This window comes from Molossus molossus, unplaced genomic scaffold (assembly GCF_014108415.1).
Source record: "Molossus molossus isolate mMolMol1 unplaced genomic scaffold, mMolMol1.p scaffold_m16_p_21, whole genome shotgun sequence".
Lineage (NCBI taxonomy): Eukaryota > Metazoa > Chordata > Mammalia > Chiroptera > Molossidae > Molossus > Molossus molossus.
The window spans coordinates 45434265-45453712 of NW_023425357.1; the positions used below are offsets into that span (position 1 = coordinate 45434265).

At 32.2% G+C, this 19448-nt stretch overlaps 1 protein-coding gene across 16 annotated transcripts in view; it reads right to left on the reverse strand.

Annotated features, from left to right (window-relative positions):
• Nucleotides 1–19448, reverse strand: part of CHD9 (chromodomain helicase DNA binding protein 9) — a 139422-nt gene that overhangs the window by 65610 nt on the left and 54364 nt on the right. For all 16 annotated transcript variants that reach the window (XM_036275752.1, XM_036275751.1, XM_036275748.1 and 13 more), the window contains 10 exons: nt 19091–19202; nt 15373–15519; nt 14438–14506; nt 14300–14355; nt 13547–13664; nt 11464–11550; nt 11126–11263; nt 9370–9491; nt 5080–5323; nt 969–1145 (listed from right to left, as the gene is read on the reverse strand). In XM_036275752.1, the coding sequence (XP_036131645.1) occupies nt 969–1145; nt 5080–5323; nt 9370–9491; nt 11126–11263; nt 11464–11550; nt 13547–13664; nt 14300–14355; nt 14438–14506; nt 15373–15519; nt 19091–19202 (1270 nt within the window). The remainder of the gene's footprint in view (nt 1–968; nt 1146–5079; nt 5324–9369; nt 9492–11125; nt 11264–11463; nt 11551–13546; nt 13665–14299; nt 14356–14437; nt 14507–15372; nt 15520–19090; nt 19203–19448) is intronic.

Here is a 19448-nt window from a genome sequence, read left to right on the forward strand (position 1 = left end):
CTCATGCTTTTAAAGGAAAAGTTCTAAATAATTAAGAACATTTTAGATTTTCTCAATGAAACAGGCTTTTTTTTTTTTTTAGGACAATGAGGGTATCTGTTTCTTTTATACTGAACCACTCTTGGTATAGTAATTTGTATACAAACTGCACATTCTTGTGATTGACTCGCACAAAAGAACAGATTCTCAAATCATTAACTGCACTCCACAGTGGGAAGGGCTGACAGGAATATGCTTCTAAACTAAAAATGCATTACAAATTAAACATAACAGAAAAAGAAGAAAATAAATAGAATAGTTTTAATGGTAACAGTACAAATTATTTAAAATTCTATTTCACAATACCTCTAAATTCCTTAGCTAAAAACTTGTACATGTATATGTACATCTATATGTGTGTATATATATTTCTACATATGTACTTGTAAGTACAAATAGCTGTGAATCCAGGGATAAGGAGTGGAAGTGGTAGTGGTCATGGAGGAAGGGTGGGGGTGGGGGGCAATTTGTTTACCGTATGCAGTTCTGTATATGTTACTTCTTCATTTGCTCATGGACTAATTATGTAATCTTAATTAAATAAAAAAACTTAGAAAAGCAAACAACTTTGATTTGAAAGAAGCACACATACTAAGAAGATGACTTTTAAAAATCTTATTTATTAATTATAACCTATATATATATACTAAGCATGTAGAATTGTATAGGAACTGTATCCCTGTAATGATTGGAAAAATGTTATAACTTCAGTAAAGGGGATTTTAAAATGAATTTATGACTTAGAACTATGATTGTATTTTCTTTTCATACTACATTCTATAGAGGTTTCCTTTTTATTCTAGAAGTTAATTACTAAAGCATTTTGAATGAAAAAGCTAAAAAAGTTTTTCTTAGAAAACAGATGAGATTTTTTCCTTTCTAATATAAAGCAAACAAAACCAAATTGTCATAATAATGATATTGCTTACCAGATTCATGAGTTTCAGACCTTCTAGAAGTTTACAATTTTTATTTTTTAACCTATGTGCTTCATCAATGATCACACATCGCCATTCAATTGCATTAAGCTCTGCACAACCTCCAAGAATCATTTCAAAAGTGGTGATGATGGCTTGGAATCTGTAAGCTCCTCGAATGATGCGCCCCTAGAAATTTATTAACAAATACAGTAATTTGCTAGACTATCTAGAACATAAATTTTAATTCCTGCCAAAGAGCATAAAAATACATCTAAGGACAAACTATTGTCTACTGAAATTTTTGTATATATTCATAGACATTCCTTAAAATAAGGAGGTTTAGTATTAAAACTGTAATAGATTGCTGTGTTTTTAAAAATTATGCCAACACAACTACATAATTTATAATTATACCCAAATAAGTATTACTTGATAAAACGCTTTATAATTCCTAAGAGTTGTAATAATAATTTTAGGACTAGAGAGAAGTGACCAATACATAACCTTGCCAATGAAATTTCAGTATTAATGTGGATTACTTACATCCATGAGTCCACACATAGAGTGGCAAATAAGTAGTTAATATAAAAATTAGCCACCCAAGTCATTTAGTCAGCAAGTATTGAGTGTCTATGTGCCAGACTCTGTTCTAGTTGCTGGAGATATAGCAGTAAACAAAACACTTAGAAATAATTATCCCAGTGTAATTTAAACTTCCAGTTATCAAATGCAGGTCATAGCTATGAAGGAAAAAGAAATAACACAAAAATTTTAAAAAGAATTAAAAAAACTAAGTTAGAATGTGCTAAAGGGGGGGGTGGGGGTGGGGTCAGAGGTGACCATTGTAATGAGAAGTGACAGTTAAGCAAAGTCCTGAAGATGATGGAAGAAGCCATGTTGACATCTAGAGATCTACAGGAAAAAGTGTTTTTGTCAGAGTATCAAGTGTGAGGGCGCTTATGCAGGAGTATCTTTGGCTGTATTCAAATAATAACAAGAAAGCTAGAGTGGTTGACATCCAGAGTGTGGAGGCATAAGGCTATATAGGGACTTGAATTCTGTAGTAAGGACTTTGGCTCTTACACTGAGCAAAGAGCTAATGGAGGATTTTGAGACAAGAAGTTTCATAATTTGACATAATTTTAAAAGACTTTCATTTGGCTGCTGTGGTAAAAAGAGTAAAATGGCCCAAGGAGAGGATGATAGAGACAATTTAAGAGACTGTCATAGTAACTGAACCAAGAGATAATCATTGGAGGTCATGAGAAATGCTCATTAGAGGTCATGAAAATAGACCTATGGGATATGCTAATGGGTAGCTGTGCAATGATATAAAGGATTCAATTTTGACTCCAAAAATTGTCATACTGAACACTAGAAGTTGGTGTTGCTATTTATAACAATGAGAAAATTCAGTATTTTAGTTTTTGGACAAGTTATGTTTGAGACACGTAGTAGACATCCAAGTGGAATAGTTGAATAGGCCTTTGGATATGACTCTGGAATTTAGAAAAGAGGTTGGAATTAGTGATATAGATTTGGAAGTTTCCAGCGGTATAGATGGCACTTAAATTGTACAAATGAATAAAATCTCTGATGGAATGAGTATAGATATAAAAGCATGTGAAGATGGAGACTCAGGTTACCTCACGTTTAGACAGAGAAGCTGAGCAGAAACCAGTAAAGAGGGCTTCAGAAAGAATAGGTGGTGCTATGGGAATAGAATCCAAGTGAAGAAAATGTTTAAGTGGGATTAAAAACTATAAACTATTCAGAATTAGACAGAAACGAAGGTTTAAGAAAGATAGTGTGTTCTGACAGGATTTTAATTCCTATTAACTTAGATTAATTCATATTGATTGCATACACTGGTCATTAAATTGAAAAATAATAGCTCCAGTGGAAAATAAGTATAAAGTATAAGTCTATTCGGCTCTAAAAACCTGAAATATGATGGATGCAGTTAAATTGCTTAAGAGTAATGGCTCTTGAATCTAATTCACCTGGGTATATTATTCCCAATTTGCTCTGTGACTTTGGGGGAAAGCAAGTAACTTCTTCATACCTCAGTTTCCTCATATTACCTATTTACAAGGTTGGTATTGCAATGATTAAGTGAAATACTATATGTAAACGGTTTAACATAATGCCAAGCACATGGTAAATAAATAAATTTTTGTGGTTATTAGTGTTACTCTTCTCATGGCAATTCAGAACATTCAAGCATGATTTTACTACTATTCTGATTTTAAGCCATTTAAATAACTTGAAAACAAAACAGAAGTTAAATATTCAATTAATTTATATTAAAATATATTTAAAAGAGACAATGAAAGTTATTTCAATGTTTAAAGTACAGATCTGTTTACCTCATTATATGAGAAATATTTATCTTTTGAAGTTTTAAACAGTTCAGATAATATTTTGCTAGAATGTATAACATTTGCCATAAAAATATAACATTTAATATACAATATTATGTTCATAACACATGAAGAATCTTTCAGCTTTTTGGTTATATTAATGCCAAACTCATGAGACATATTAAAATTGTAACCTTGTTAAAATCTCTTACAGTCAAATTATGTTAATTGTACCTTCTCTATAAGAATAAGACTGAATGAACTCATTTCTATGATACCATGCAGCATTAAAATTCTACAAATGTATGATTAAGAATAAAAAAACATTATGAAAGAAAAATCAAACTATAACCTTACTAAAATGTCATAAGTTCTAAAGGAGCAAAGGTAAGAGTTTTCCATAGAACTGAAGAATAATTTAAGGATTTTGTAGATGCTCAATTTCATAGAAATATAATTGTCTCAAATACTGAAGTAGGAGGGAAAATGAAGTTAAAGGAACATCAATTAATTCATTCATTTTCAGCCTCAAAAAGGTAGAAAATCACTTATAATTGGGAGGTGAAAGTAAAATACTATGTATATTACCTTACTTCAACCTATTATCACATCAGAAGACCTGGCCATAAATTATAATGATCTTTATAAAAACAGAAACATGAGTGAAAGAAAAATAAAATATAATGATGCTGTTGAAGTAGAGGTAGAGGTCTAGGCAATAAACCTTTTCCAGTTAAAAAGTACAATTTTGTGTGAAATGTGTTTTTATTCATTTTGTTTCTTATTTCTTAATAAAAGTTTTTATCTAAAAAGAGTCATATTACCACTCACAACTTAAACTTGGCACTTCATGTTTTCTAGTCTTAACTTACTGCTAGAAAATTCTTCCTTACAATGTCATCTCATCTCTTTAATTTTATGACCTGTGTATGAGCAGAAAAATAGAAAATAATTTCCTAAACAGTATATTACCAAAGTAACATGTAAAATGTGCCCCTAAGATAGAGAGGAGAAGAAAGCCATAAAATTCAAAGGGGAACAACTTAGAGAGGTAACCAAGCAAAACAAACCAAGCAAAATTTTTAAAAACTGATTTGAGAGAGAGGGGGGCGGGGTAGGGAAGGAGAAGTAGGAAGAGAAGAAGAGGTAGGGGGAGAGGGAGAGAGAAATTGATTTGTTGTTCCACCTTTTATGCATTCATTGGTTGATTGTTGTATGTTCCTTGACTACAACTGAGCCAAAACCTTGGTGACACTCTAACCAAATGACCTACCCAGCTGGGGCCAACAAACCAAGTTTTTAAAAATGTCTAAATCAAAATCAAGTGAACACAAAAAAGAACCTATTTGAGATTTCACTTCAATAGGCATTGAGACCAATGGTGTTCACTGAAGATTTCAATTTTTAAAATGAAGGAAAAAATAACTGGAGGACGACCAAAGAGAGCTTTATAATTCTAAATTTAATGTGTATTTTAAACAATTAGTAAAACAATTATTTAATTTAAAAATTAAGGATACAGATTTGTACATTTGTATAAATCAGAATACTTCTTTATAATAAACTAGAGCACGAAGGTGACTGCTTTTATCATTGTTCTCTTTAGCTACTAAAATTTATGGTAAAATATATATGATGAATAAAGAGACTAAGCAGGCAATTAAAATCTATCCTAAATTTGAATATACTGAATATGTAATTCTTATCATGTTCCAACCTGAGCATTCAAACAACAAATCAAATGACCAATAACACACCTGTGCATCCCTGAAGTACATCTCATATCGCTGTATCATCTGTCTGCTAATCAGGCTCCCATGATAAACCACAACATTAATATCAGTCCACGTACGAAATTCTCTCTCCCAGTTTGCAATAGTAGAAAGTGGAGCAATAATCAGGAAAGGTCCTCTTATACCAGTCAGAAGGATTTCGTAGAGGAATGTAATTGATTGAATTGTTTTGCCAAGACCCATTTCATCTGCTAAAATGCAGTTTCGTCTGAAATAAACAAATATATCATCCAAGTAGACATTGGGTTTTTCTGTATACTACAATTATTGTAAAGATAAATTTACAAAAATAATCAATGATCAAGTTAAAACATTGCATTTATAAAAATGTAAAAGCTGCTGAGGTGCAGAGTAGGCTAAAGATTACAATTTTATTATAACCCTGCAACGAGAAAACTATAAATTTTTGTAGCTCCAAAATAAAGATACCACCCGATAGATGTTTTTTTAAAGAGTGAAATGGCAAGCGCAAGGCAGACTAAATATTTTATTCAGGAAGCATTTTTTAAATACCTTCTATATCTCAGGGACAGTATGAGAAGATGGGATACAAAAGAAATAGAACATGTTCTCTGCCTTCCAGGGGCTTGTATCTATTAGAGAAGCAGACATGCAAATAAATAAATAAGTAGTCATGCAATGTGCTATCACAGAAGAACAAATAAAGCACTGATTTTCAACGTTGGCTGTGCATTAGGAGAGCCTACAATGTCTGAAAGAAACCCAGATACCCAGGGCCCTCCCCTATACATTCGGATTCAAGGTGTATAAAATAGAGTAAGAGCAGCTATAATTTTTTAAGTAAGCTCCACAGATGATTATGCTATATGACTGGTAAAGAAATCATCAGTATTAAGTTTATTCTGGAAGTTCAGAGGAGTAACTGTCCACCTCCGGTTAGAAGAGATCAGAGATGAGAAGACTGCTTTCAGAGAGGAGGTCAGTGTTTTGCTAGAGAACACAGCCAAGGAGCAGACTGTAAAGGACATAATTTACTGTGGGACCACAAGTTCTTTAATGTGGTTTTGAGAGGGGTAAAAATAGGGGATATTATTAAGACAAGCAGGAGTCATAAATAAAGAAGTTTGGACATAATTCTAATAATTAAAAAAAAATTTTTTAAAGCTGATGAGATGAGGTTTGTATTTTGAAGTTTGCTCCAAGGCCATTAAGGATATTAGATGAGGTGACTAGAAGTTGGAACACTAATTGAGAAAGTGCTGAAAGAATGCAGGAAAGAATGCGGAGGATACTTGGGAGGAGAGACTAAGACAGGAAAACTGATTCCAATATTAATTATGAGCTAGAATGATTTGGATCAGGTGTCCAACCAAGTATACAAGGCGTAGATTGACAGCCTGATTTCTTTTCAGTTTTGGTGACTAAATAAATTGTATTATACTTAACTGAGATGCTAAATATGGAAGAATAAATTTGGAATGGAGGAAACAGGAAGTGGTAAGATTAATTTTGAATGTGTTGCGTTTAAAGACTCATTGAGATAGACATTGAGGTAGCAAGAGGCAAAAAGAAATATGGGTTTGGGGCTCAAGGCCTTAGAGATAAAAGTATGACATCATTAGAGTATTACTGATATGTGAAGGCATATAGGGGTACAGAAAATGGATTAGAGAGAACAAATATGTAGAATGAAAAGAAGAAAAAAGACAATTTTTGGCAAGAAAAACTAACAATGAAAGGGCAGGCAGATGCAAAAGAACCAGCAAAACTGCTAAAACGAACAGTCACAATGGTGCTAGAGATACAGCAGAGTCACAATGAGGAAGTTGTTATTGGTGAGAATGGGGGGAAAGTTTAAAGAAGGAAGTAGCAGCAACTATCCTATGTAGCAAAAAGCCCATTAAGGCTGAGAAGTATCCTACAGATTGGAAAATAAAGAGTTTCAGAGATGATACCAAAATCAAAACCCAGACAACAGGTTTAAGGAGAACTGGGCATGAGGACATGGGGAAGAGCTCGTACAGGCTACTCTTCCTAGACATCAGCCTAGGTGGTTATAAAGAGAACTCAAGGTAGCTAGAAGGAGAAACAAGCCAAGAGAAATTTTAATCTTTCTTCATTTTTTTTTAATCCTCACTTGAGGACATTTTTGCATTTATCTTCAGATAGAGCTGGAGGGAGAGAGAGAGGAAGAGAGAGAGAAACATCAATTTGAGAGATACACATTGACTGATTGCCACCCTCACAACTCCAACTGGGGCCAAGGACAAACTGCAACTGAGGTACGTGCCCTTAGTGGAAACCAAACCCGGGTCTCCCTGGTACACAGGCCGACGCTCTAACCACCAGCCAAGGCTTTTCTTCAGTATTTTTATAGATAGGTTAAACCCAAATATGTTCACAGACAAAGAATAAGACTAGTTTCAGAGATGGCTTGTAGATAGAACAGCAAAGGATAACTGAATAAAGGGAGGTTCTGAGAAGTATGGATGAAATGTATTATAAGAGTTGAGGTGGTAGAATTAGTTTTGGTCCTGGAAAGGGACCTTGTAGCTTCTGATACATGCAGGTAGAAATAAAGACAGCTATGGATGGAGATACATTTGCAGGCTTGCGTGGCAGGCAAGGATTTGAATGAGTTCACTTAATGGCCGGCCCTACGCTTCTCTATGAAGCAGTCACACGTGGAGAGTAAAGGGGGCAGGATTGTGATAAAGGTCTTGAGGAAAGTGGTGGGTGTTTAAAACACACAATTTAGGAAATGGGAAAGGGTACTGGTAAGAGAGGAATATTAAAAAACATATTTTGTTTACTATTTTAACTGGAAGATTCTCTCAGGGAATATGATAAATATGTACAAAATATAAACCATGGGAAAAAGAGCGCTGCATGGGATAACAAGTCAACCTAACTTCATCAACTGAGTCTTATGACTCACCATTACTAAGTGTAACCACTCAGAAGAATCATGTGAGAAGTGAAAACACACAAAAACATTTCTGAATAAAAGTCATCAAATTTAGCCCTGGCTGGTTTGGCTCCGCAATTAGAGCATCAGCCTTTGGCCAGAGTTGAGGGTTCAACTCTCAGTCAAGGGCACGTACCTTGGTTGTGGGGTCATGCAGGAGGCAACCAATCAATGTTTCTCTCTCTCCTTCCCTCCCTTCTACTCTAAAAGAATCAATGGAAGAATATCCTTGGGTAAGGATTAAAAACAAACAAACAAACCTGAAAAGAAAAAAAAAATGCCTGGCCGGTGTGGCTCAGTGGTTAAGCATCCACCCATGCACTAAGAGGCCGCCAGTTCAATTCCCAGGTTGTGGGCCAAATCCCCAGTGGGGGGCATGCAGGAGTCAGCCAATCAATGTTCTCTCTCATCAATGTTTCTTTCTCTCCCTCTCTCAAATCAAAAAAGAAAAAAAAAGTCATCAAATTTTGATACTATTACTACTAATAATGCCTTCATCTGCTCATTTGTATACACTACTATACATTGCTCTCAATCATGGTACTATTTTTACTTTTTTGCAATTATCTTTTTTTTTTAAGTCCTCAACCGAGGATATTTTTCCATTTATTTTCAGATAGAGTGGGAGGGGGAGAGAGAGAGAGACAACTGGTTGCCTCATGCATGACCCCGACCAGGACTGGGACAAACCACAACCAAGGTACATGTCCTTGACCGGAATCGAACAGGCAACTCTTTGGACCATGGGCGACTGCTCTAACTGCTGAGCCAAACCGACCAGGGCTGCAATTATCTTTTCATGTCAATTTAAAAATGTGAGATAATGTTCAATAAAACATTTGAACAGTTTTAAAAATAAATAATTACTAAAAGGGAGCAATGCATTACTAGGTTCTCATGTATTCTTTACCATGCTGACAACCTGCTTCTATGAAGATTTACATTAAATAAGAGATCTATCTAATTCTTACAGATGCAATTGCTCACACCTTACTAATTAGATTCAATTACTGGCAGTATAGGCTGATAAGTTGAAAAACATTCCATAACAGTGCAGAAGTTTTAATTACTAATCAGATTTAATTACTAATCAATATATCAACTTTATTCTACTCTGGTTGATATGCATTTAAATAAAGCAATGGTAGTAAAAATCCTAAATTATAAAATACATATCTTCTTTAGATAACTTTACTTTCAATAATGAAGACTCCATAGCAGAAATAATATAACATTAGTACCTATTTTACTTAACATATTTTCACACCTATAAAAAAAATGACACACCAAAACTTTTTCTGTTAAGATATATATATACTACATACCTATTGTACCAATTGAACAAGAGCCAGTTGAGTCCTTCCAGTTGATATTCCCTGAGTTGATTACCATTTTTATAGTCCCTGGATTGATCTATTTTTTTCCAAATATTAGAGGGAGGACGTTCCTTAATGGAAAAACAAAAAATGAATTATGTACTTCAGATTTTTTTTTTATTTCTGTATAATTCATAAGCAATGTTTTTAAAATAACCATAGAAACAGGATATTATATATCATTATGATGAAATTTTACAAACATGTAAAGACCAAATTAGTTCTACACGAACTCTTATAGAAAATTGAAGAGGAAGACATACTTATTCACAATACTAAATTCAGATAAAGACATTATTAGAACTACAAACTAATAAACATCATGAATAGATGTGCAATAATTCATAACAAAAATTAAGCAAAAAAGAATCTAACAGTATGAGAGGGATAATACATCATGACCAGTGGGTTTTTTACCCCAGAGAGAAGGTTTAAATCTGATAATCAGCAGACTGAAAAACAAAAATATGTAAATCTCAATAGATGCAAAAAAGCATTTGAAAAACGCAACATCTATTCCTAATAAAAATTCTCTTTAAATTTTGAATAGAAGAGAACTTCCTCAACTTGCTAAGGTGTAGCTATGAAAAAGCCAAAGCTAATGTCATATGTAATGGTTAAAGACTGAATGTTTTCTTCCTAAGATCAGGAAAAGGCAAGGATGGTCACTATCACCACTGTTCAATACTGTACTAAAGACACAGTCTCTACCCCCAAAACAAAATCTTTCTGTCACAAAATCCCATGATCCACTTCTACCTGAGCTAGTTAATGCTTTAGTTTCTTAGTTCAAGAAAACATATGGAATAATTAATTCATTTCCTTTTTATCACATCTTCAAATTATTCATGGAAGCCTTCCAAACTCTGGTGCTAAGTCCAAAGTGATCTTTTGATTTATAAATTCCCTCTCATGTGAAGTAAGAAATTTTTATGACCAAATTATCCCTAAAAGAGGGCAGGCCAAAATATTTAATAAAATCATAATATGTCTCCTTGATGTGAATTTCTTTTGATTGGATCCCCAAACTTGAATTACATAACAACAACTCTATGTTTTGAAGAAATGAAAGTAAAAAATTATATAATTAATAATTATTAGCAATATCACAAGTTGCCATAGATCTCTAGAATTCTAGGGTTTCTATACCAGAAATATCAATACCTACAACACAAGGTTTTTTTTTGAGCAGGGAAAAGAGGCATGTAGTCAATAAGTAATCGGTGTATCTGGTTTATATAGGCCTTTAACAATATTCTGTACACAAAGTTATAAAAATAAAGCTACTATGGAAGTAGACAAACTATTTAGTTGTGAAGAAATAGTAGAGAATTAATAACTTTGCTTAGAGCTCAAAATGATATTCATGATATTTTTATGAATGACCTGAGAGAAATGTGAAAGGAAATACTCATCAAAATTTTAGATGCACATGTGATCTGACCAAACAATTACAATCCTGATTTGTCTTAGGTGAACTTGTACAAGGGCTCAACGGGTCAATGTAGCATTGTTTATAATAGCAAAAAGTGGAATATCTACTAATAAATGAATAATTAACATACATATATGGTACTATGTAGCATTTTAAAAATACATTATTAATTGTATACCAAAGACTATATTAAAAGTTCAAAGATTACATTAAACCATCTGAATAAAGAAGTGCTATGATTTTACAAAGTCACGTAACATATGTTCTTACCAAATGTCTCGTGTCAGGTCTTGAAGCTTGCAACTGTTCAAACTCTACTATTTTTGCAAGATCTACATCTTCTTTTAGTTCCCAGGTACTATCTTCATATGGTAATGAGCACCACTTTACTAAGTAGTAAATAACAGGCTGTAAGAAAAATTTTTTTCATTTTACGAGTTTGAAAAAGAATAGTTAGAAATAGTTCTAATATATTAACCTATATCAAAAACTGATGAAACATTTTTTTGTATGTTTAGACGGTTAAAATTTTAAAAGTAGTAAGTTTTAACACTGAAAAGTTTTAGGTTTTACTTACTCAGAAAAAAAATTTTTTGGCAAATATTTACCTCACCAGTATCTTTATCTTCACAAAAAGAGACTTCTAACACTCTGTCTACTTCAATGTAGTCTGGGTTAAATGGTTCTTCTTCCATCTAAAATTTAAAGTAACAACATTTGACAAAGAAGTGGAAAAATAAAAGTGTAATAATGACAAATGTACTAGCTATTCACTATAAAATAAATACATACGTTTGATTTTAATTAAATTTCCAAATATTGGAATACTTCCAATTTTACTTTCCAAAAGATATCTATGAAATGTGTATATATTATGAATCACCATATTCTATATAATAAAACTAACCAAACAGCATTAAGAAGGTGCTCCAGACAAATATAACTTACTCCAGAAGACATGCTCTTTAAAAATTTCCTAAAAGCCGCCTCTGTACCTGTTTTTTCTTTGTCATTTTCCTCAGGTCCAAGAGTTAAAGACCAATCACCGCACCTGCAAGCTCATCTCTTGGTTGTATCAAACACCCTTTCCTGTTCTCAAGAACTTATCTCACAACGCAAACTCTAGTTGAGCTACCTACACTCAACTGCGTCTATTTACTTTTCAACCCTGTACTACTTCCTGCAGTTTCTAACTGGATTAATGACAACAGAGCAACCACTCCATGCCCTCCTCCCAGTTCACAAGCTGAAATGGAGAAGCCATCTTGGATTTCTTCTTGACTGTTTATCTTCCACACCCAATAAACCATCAATTCGTACAGACTCTACTTAACTATAACTCAATGGGTTCCTCTTTCCTCTTTCTCACTGCCTTATTACATCTCTTTTGTAGAAGTGTAGGTACCCTAATACATTCACCGAGAATACAGCATCATTTTTTTAATGGTCTCTTAAAAAAATGCATGACCTGAATCCTGAGGAAACATCACACAACTCCAAATTTATGGATATTCTACAAATAAACAACTTATACTCTTCAGAATTATCCAAATAATGAGAAACAAAGTAAAACTCATTAAAGGAGACATGACAATTAAATGCTATATGCATTGCTGGATTGGATTCTAGACCAAAATAAACACACACCTTTTTTGCTATAATCCTTGTGGAACAATTAATGAAAAATGAATAAGGTCTGTAGATTACATAATAGCAGTACATCAAAGTTAATTATATTATTATTATATGTATGAGAGAAGATTTTTAGAAAATAAATTCCACTGTGTTTGCAACTTATTTCAAATGGTTTAGAGAAGTGTATGTACATGAAAGAGGCATGTAGACGGAAAAGAATGTGAATGATAAAGCAAAAATGGTAAAATGCTAACATTTAAGTAATCTAGTTTAAATGTATGTGGGAATTCATTCTATAATTTTTCTATCTTCATTGCCCAAAATGAAAAATCTAAAACATTCTCAAAGTAAAGTTTAAAATAATTAGATGAATCTATTTATTGATCTGAGAGAGAGAAAGAGCAAAACATCCATTTGTCATTCCACTTATTGATGTATTCATTGGTTGCTTTTTTTATGTGCCCTAATTGGAGATTGAACCTTTGATATTTGGAAGATGGTCTAAACAACTGAGCTACCTGGCCAGGGTCTAAAAAAATTTAGATAAATTTAAAGCTGCTCTAAAAAAAGTCTATTAAAAGAAACAAAAAATTACAGGGCAGGAAAGAACAACAGACTATTTAGTAAAGCCTAGAAAGAAGGTAAATGAATTTTTCCTATGATGTTCTGTTCATACATGGAATGCTAAAATGGAAAATGTATTTTATGTAGTGAAAAATCTTATTTACGATTTATTCGCTACATTATCATTTCCATTACTTGACTGTGTTGTAAAATTCTGAGATATTAACACACTCGCACTCACCTCTAAGTATTGAAATGCATGCTAATTTAACAATACAGGATTTATTTATATTCTGAATTATCAGTGTTTCTGTTTCAGCTAGTTTCCAAGCTAAATTTGAAAAAAGAAAAATATTGTATGTAGGTAGCACTTGTAGTCAATATCAAAGTTTAAGACCTAAGAAATAATATGAACAATACTTAAAGTTTTGATAAATAACACTACATGTGTTCAGAGTTCAACACATAATAGTCATATTTATTTTTTCTTACGTCTGCAAAAAAATGTGCTCTTTGTGCTTGTCTCAATTTGAATCGTTTGATTTTCTGCTGGATCCTTTTATCTTTCAAAAGCTGCTGTTCTGTGGCCCATTCACAGTGAAGATAGGAGCTACAATATTTATGAAAGCAACATATTAGAATAATATAGAAAACCATGTTTGTTTTATATTTATTTTTAATCACAATAGTCAATGAAAAATATTATCTTCCACTTTACAAACTGGTAGTTCATCATTTAATTTAATGTTAATAGCCATGGTGATCACTACATCCTAAAAAGATTGTAGTCTAAGGTATGCAATATACTATCAACAGAATAGTAACATAGGTTAACAAGATGTGATTTGTTTACTTCTTCATTATAATAATTTTGTCATAATCAGAAAGCTAACTTCTTTTGAAATTAATGTGATTGTATTTAAATCATTTTCTTTCTCCAAAGTATAGAAAAAAACTGAATATAATTTTGAAAAGTTCAAAAATACACATATAACAAAAATGTTCTATAATTTGTAAAAGCATATTTTATAGAATCCTGCATTTTAATGTTAATAATATGTTTTGAAAAATAATTCAATTTTAACACGAAAGGCTGTCTTCTCATTTTTAATGTTTAATTTCATAAAATAATAAAACATTTAAAATGCAGATAAAATGAAAATCCATTTAACTTAACATAGTTACATACATTAATCTGTACTTAAATTAACATCTTTTTATGATTTTTCTAACTGAAATACTTACTAATTCTTGTATTTTACAAAATATTCTTCTATATCAATCATCACTCCAGGTGATATCTAAGAAAAGAAAATCAATAATTATGATTTTTATTATTAGACCACTGAATATAAAGTATAAATGGAATGTACCATCACTTACTTCCTTTTTCATAATTCTAGAAGATAATATTTTGTCCACAATTGCAGCATCTTCCTCACTTGGATTCTCCTGTAGGAAAGAGGAAAAAAAATCATGGCACATTCTGAGAATTCCTTTAAGTTTCATCTTGTATACATATGAAAACATGAAAGTTCAGCAAACATTTATGTAGCACATGTGCCAGGCACCAAATGTTTGAAATAAAAAATAGATACATAAATCGTCTTTACTGTCCTCGACATCATCTGCACCATCACAGTGAACATAGTGTGCCTTTTAATGTAATAGGCATTATTCTGAGCGCTTTATATATATTAACTAATTTAATCTTTGCAACTACACTATGAGGGAGATACTATTATCTTCTTTTAAAGATTAGGAAGCTCAGGCACAGAGAAGGTAAGTACTTTCCCAAGATGCCAAATCACTGAGCTAGCAGATCGTGGTTGTTCACAATCCAGAGACAGAAGATTTAAAAATTATCCGAAAAGCAAAATGCATGCAATGACACAGGTGTCAAACAGAGCATTTGGGTACTATGTTCATAAAGTCCATGGATAGATTGCTTCTAAAGAAGTGGCAGAAGATAAAGCGAGATATCCATGTAAAGCATTTCACATGCTGTGTTAAGAAGGCAGTTATTTTGTAAGACTTAGGAAACTATTAGAATTTTCAGTAGAAATGTCCTATAACGAGGCTTCTGACTTAGAAAAATTCTGCAGAAAAGACTGAGTTTGGAGGAGTTTCAAGCATATATATTTGGGAGATACATGAATCCCTAACAGTCAGATTTGAATGATTAATGGTTCTATTAAGTACAATAAGGAATCCAGGACAAGCTGGAGCAGGCTTTAGGAGGAAAAACAGTCGAAGTATTTTAAAGAATTTATGTTGGTGTAAAATGTTTTGTAGTCATAATCCCAAATGACTCTTACCACAAATAACTGTAAAGGTTGTTCACCAGGTAACGGAGCTGAATTCTTTTTTATTTTCATAGAGCCTTTAACTTCTTCTTCAGATTGTTTCCCTTCTCCATCTTCTGCATATTTTTTCCTTTTAATTTGTCGATTTGATCTTCTTTTCTGTAATGAATCATAAAAATCATATTTATATAACTTGTTTTAAAAAAGAGAGATTTTAAAATAATTAGTCCAGTGTGGCAGTTTTGTACATTAAATTTTCGAAATTGTATACTACATACATCTTTCCTCATTTTTCCTTTTAAATAAAGGAAGATTATCATTTGCCCTTTGCAACAGGCTTAGAATGATTAGATTTACTTCCTAAAGTTTCAAATAACAAAAGATTAGTAATCTCTTTATTGCTTTACTTTAGAAATTGTTAAGAATGAAAAGATTTTGTTTTAGTTAGCTGTCACAGCTTGAGCAAAATATATTTTATTAGTAATTAGGAATTACTTTACTACTTTTCTTTAGAAAATATTATTAAGAAGAGTAAAAAGGTATCTGTTTTATTTAACGATTTCATACCTCAGGCAACACATATTTTAAACTATTAATACCTTCACAGTTTTTGCCCAAAACCTAAAAAGTGCACCAGATGATACTGGTTAAATAATTAATCAGGGGCATAAAACTAGAAGAAGAAATTAAATAATATTTGTCATGAAACTGATGAAGTTGCATTTAAAACAGAATAAAACAAAATAATATAAATTACTGTAAAAGAAATACACAAAATAATAAAGTAGTAAATCTATGAAATAATTAAATGTGCATGAAGGAGGAACCGGTGTTTTACTAACTTACTACCTTTCCTTAAAAATAAAGAACATCACTATCATAAAATCAGAAATAATTCTTTAAAAACGTATTACATGTAGTAACATAATTTTTAAATGATCTACGTAATTTTAAATTATGTATCAAATACACATGGCTTTACTTACCTCCCTAAATATCTATATTTGATGTTCCCAGTACAAAACAAAATCTCACATTGACGTAAAAATTCCAACGGACTTAGGTTTGCCTTATCACCTCCCTAAAATCTCGTGGGTGGAAGCATCTCAGCTAGCTGTTCTATTGCTCAATATTTGGTAAATCTATCCTTTCTTCCTTTTCCTATTCCATTTTCTTTGTATATTTAGTAACTCCCATGACACCCTCTCAAAATGTAACCAGCAAATAACCCATGTGTTCTCCTTTTGTCTTCAATTTGGTAGGTCTTTCATACAACCCTAGCCATGACAAAAATAGCTGAATCCTGAGAGGGGTGGGGATAAACTTATTTGCATCCAGAAGGTTGCAGTGGCCTTTAACATGCCTCTGCCTCTATCTCTGAGATGAATGCTATATTTAGAGAAGGAACAACCAAGCTCAGCCAAATGCGGTAGACAACTCCATGCCTTGTTTAGGATGGGCCACCATTTCCTGGCTAAGACATTTACATTTCAAAACTCAAGGTACTTCTTTTGTTATTATCAGAGACAGGAAAGGAGGCATATAAAAATTACAATAAACGGACTTCTAGGAACCTAATTTTCCCACATCCAGTTGTGAAAGATATGAAATATTTATTACTCCCTGGGAAGGAAACATTCTAAGGATCTCTAATTTAATAGTAGGCTATAGAAATGTTTAGATTTCTATTATAAGCATAATACAGTTTTTAATGTTCAAGAATAGTTTAAATTAATAACCAACAGTGACATTTTTATTCTAACAACATGCATTATCAATGTTACGTCTGACTAGGAACAAATCTAAATAATGAAGTTTGCGAATAATTCAGTATACTTTTAGAAGGTTCTGTTAGGTATTTTCAGCATTAGTTTCCTTTCTAGTCACTTTGAAATGCCTCACTTAGTCTTTAGTAAACAATGACTGGCATTAAAGCATCCTTTGAACTAATAAAAGAGCACATTCAGGTAATTCTTCCCAAGACAGAATAAGGGCCAGTCTCTAATCCTATTAAGACTTTAATAGTCTAAAAGATTTTGTGAGTTATAAAATTATAGCTTATTTTATCATAAATTATATTGCACTAGATCAAATAGTTACATATCAGGCAAATCCAAACAAGGTGTCAGTCATCAATTATCTTTCTCTGTCATGCAATAGCTCTACTACTTCAAAAATATAAAAACTAATTTGATGTCTGCATTTTTTTTGTTAATGTGATTTTTCTGGCTTTCTTCCTCCATAATGTTTTTCAAAGTATACTTCAAAATAGTGACAGATTATGTCTTCAAATTTCTTTTTTCTAACTTTTTCTTCTTATGTCTTAGGGGCTACAATAGATGAGTCTATAATATTTACATAAGCGGTCAAGAACATTATGTTTTCAAATGACTAATACTTCATTATGATATATTATTTGTTTCTTATAATAATCCTCATAAAATCTACTCAGGGCTTTAAAAAAATTAAGTTAAAATGTAGTCAAACCACTGAAGTACTCTTTATTGAGATTAAAGTTACAAAATTAAATATCATATTTATAGTTTTAGATTTCCACCTGATTCCAAATCTTAAACTTAAATTACTTTTCAAGCCTTCAACTCCACTGTGGTTGAAAGCTACATGGACCTCTCCACTATTTATATAATGATATATTTATCTATATCAGTAATATAGATTTATAAGTGTTTATTAGAAAATATTTCCTCCCTTTCCCATTTAATTTTTTTTGTGCTAAAGTAACACATATCAAAGCAAACTAACACTATAGTGAAAGGTATGGAAGAAATGTGTGTTAACCTAGTCTACCATTTCATCACTTGGTAATTACCATAATGGAAAATGGCCAGCATTATTCTAGTAATAATTAAACTAAATTTTCTCATGTTGAATAAGTTAATTATAAGTTTACCTAAGTTAAGGATAACAAATGAAGAAAAAGCCAGGCCATATAATATTAGGAGCTTCAGTCACTGCCCTTACCTCAACTCTTGCAGCAGCCCAGGAGCCTTGAGCCACTACTCTCCCATTGGATAAGAAGCTGCATAAGGAAGAAGAAAGGCCATTCAGGGGCTTTCTGGCCCCATAATTCAACAACTGCCACCACCCCTACGGCCTATAGTCATACTTTAATTATTAGAGAGCAGAGGGTGGCCTGAATTATTATGACCTTTACTATATATATTTTTTTAACTTCACAAGGTTATTTTAAATATCCACCTATTCCCAAAAAAGGGGCAAAAAGCACAGTATTTTTGTCTACATCAGGGGATTTTTAATATAAATGTTTATCTTTTTCTTTGACAAAAGTAGACCAAAGGAATTATATCTAAGAATGATTCAATCCATCTGCTTTAGCATTTGTAGGTAATTTTAAAAATATCTCCATCATTAAGTTCTCTCAAAAAGACTGTAAATACAAGATATCACTAGATACTTTTCCATGCTCAAAGCCAGTGGGGACTTTGGATTATCATTTAACATCTCTGGGCTTCAGTTTCATTATCTGAAAAATGAGGGGTTTGAGAGGATATGTAACATTCCCCCGGGGTCTAACATTCTACAACACTATTGCTAGGAACATATTGTAGTAATGCTGTCATATAAGTTCTGCTATACAATAAAATGTATCTTTACTACTAAGCTACAGTATAAATATCCATAAAGCAATATTATGCTATCTAAATAATTCTACCAGTGCTTCATGTCGCAGAAAAACTTTAGTACTCACTTGAGAGTCTTCCTCTTTGCATGCATGCTGTGGCATCTGTTCTGCATCAGATATTTCATCTGAAGACTCATTCTTTCTTTTTTGTTTCTTACCCAATGTAATAATGAGTTTGCTGTTTCAACGGGAAAAGAGTACACAGTAAGATCTTTTTACATTTTTTCATTTTTGGTCAAATTAAGATGGCCATGATAATAAGCTTTATGACATTTTATATCACTTGAATGTTCAACCAAAGATGATAATTATCGTGAAATCCGTAACATTTGCAAGACAAAACTGCATTCTACTGGAGCAAACACAGATTAATATTTAGTTAATGTACTTTAAAGCAAAGAAAGGTAGTCAAGTTTTATCACTT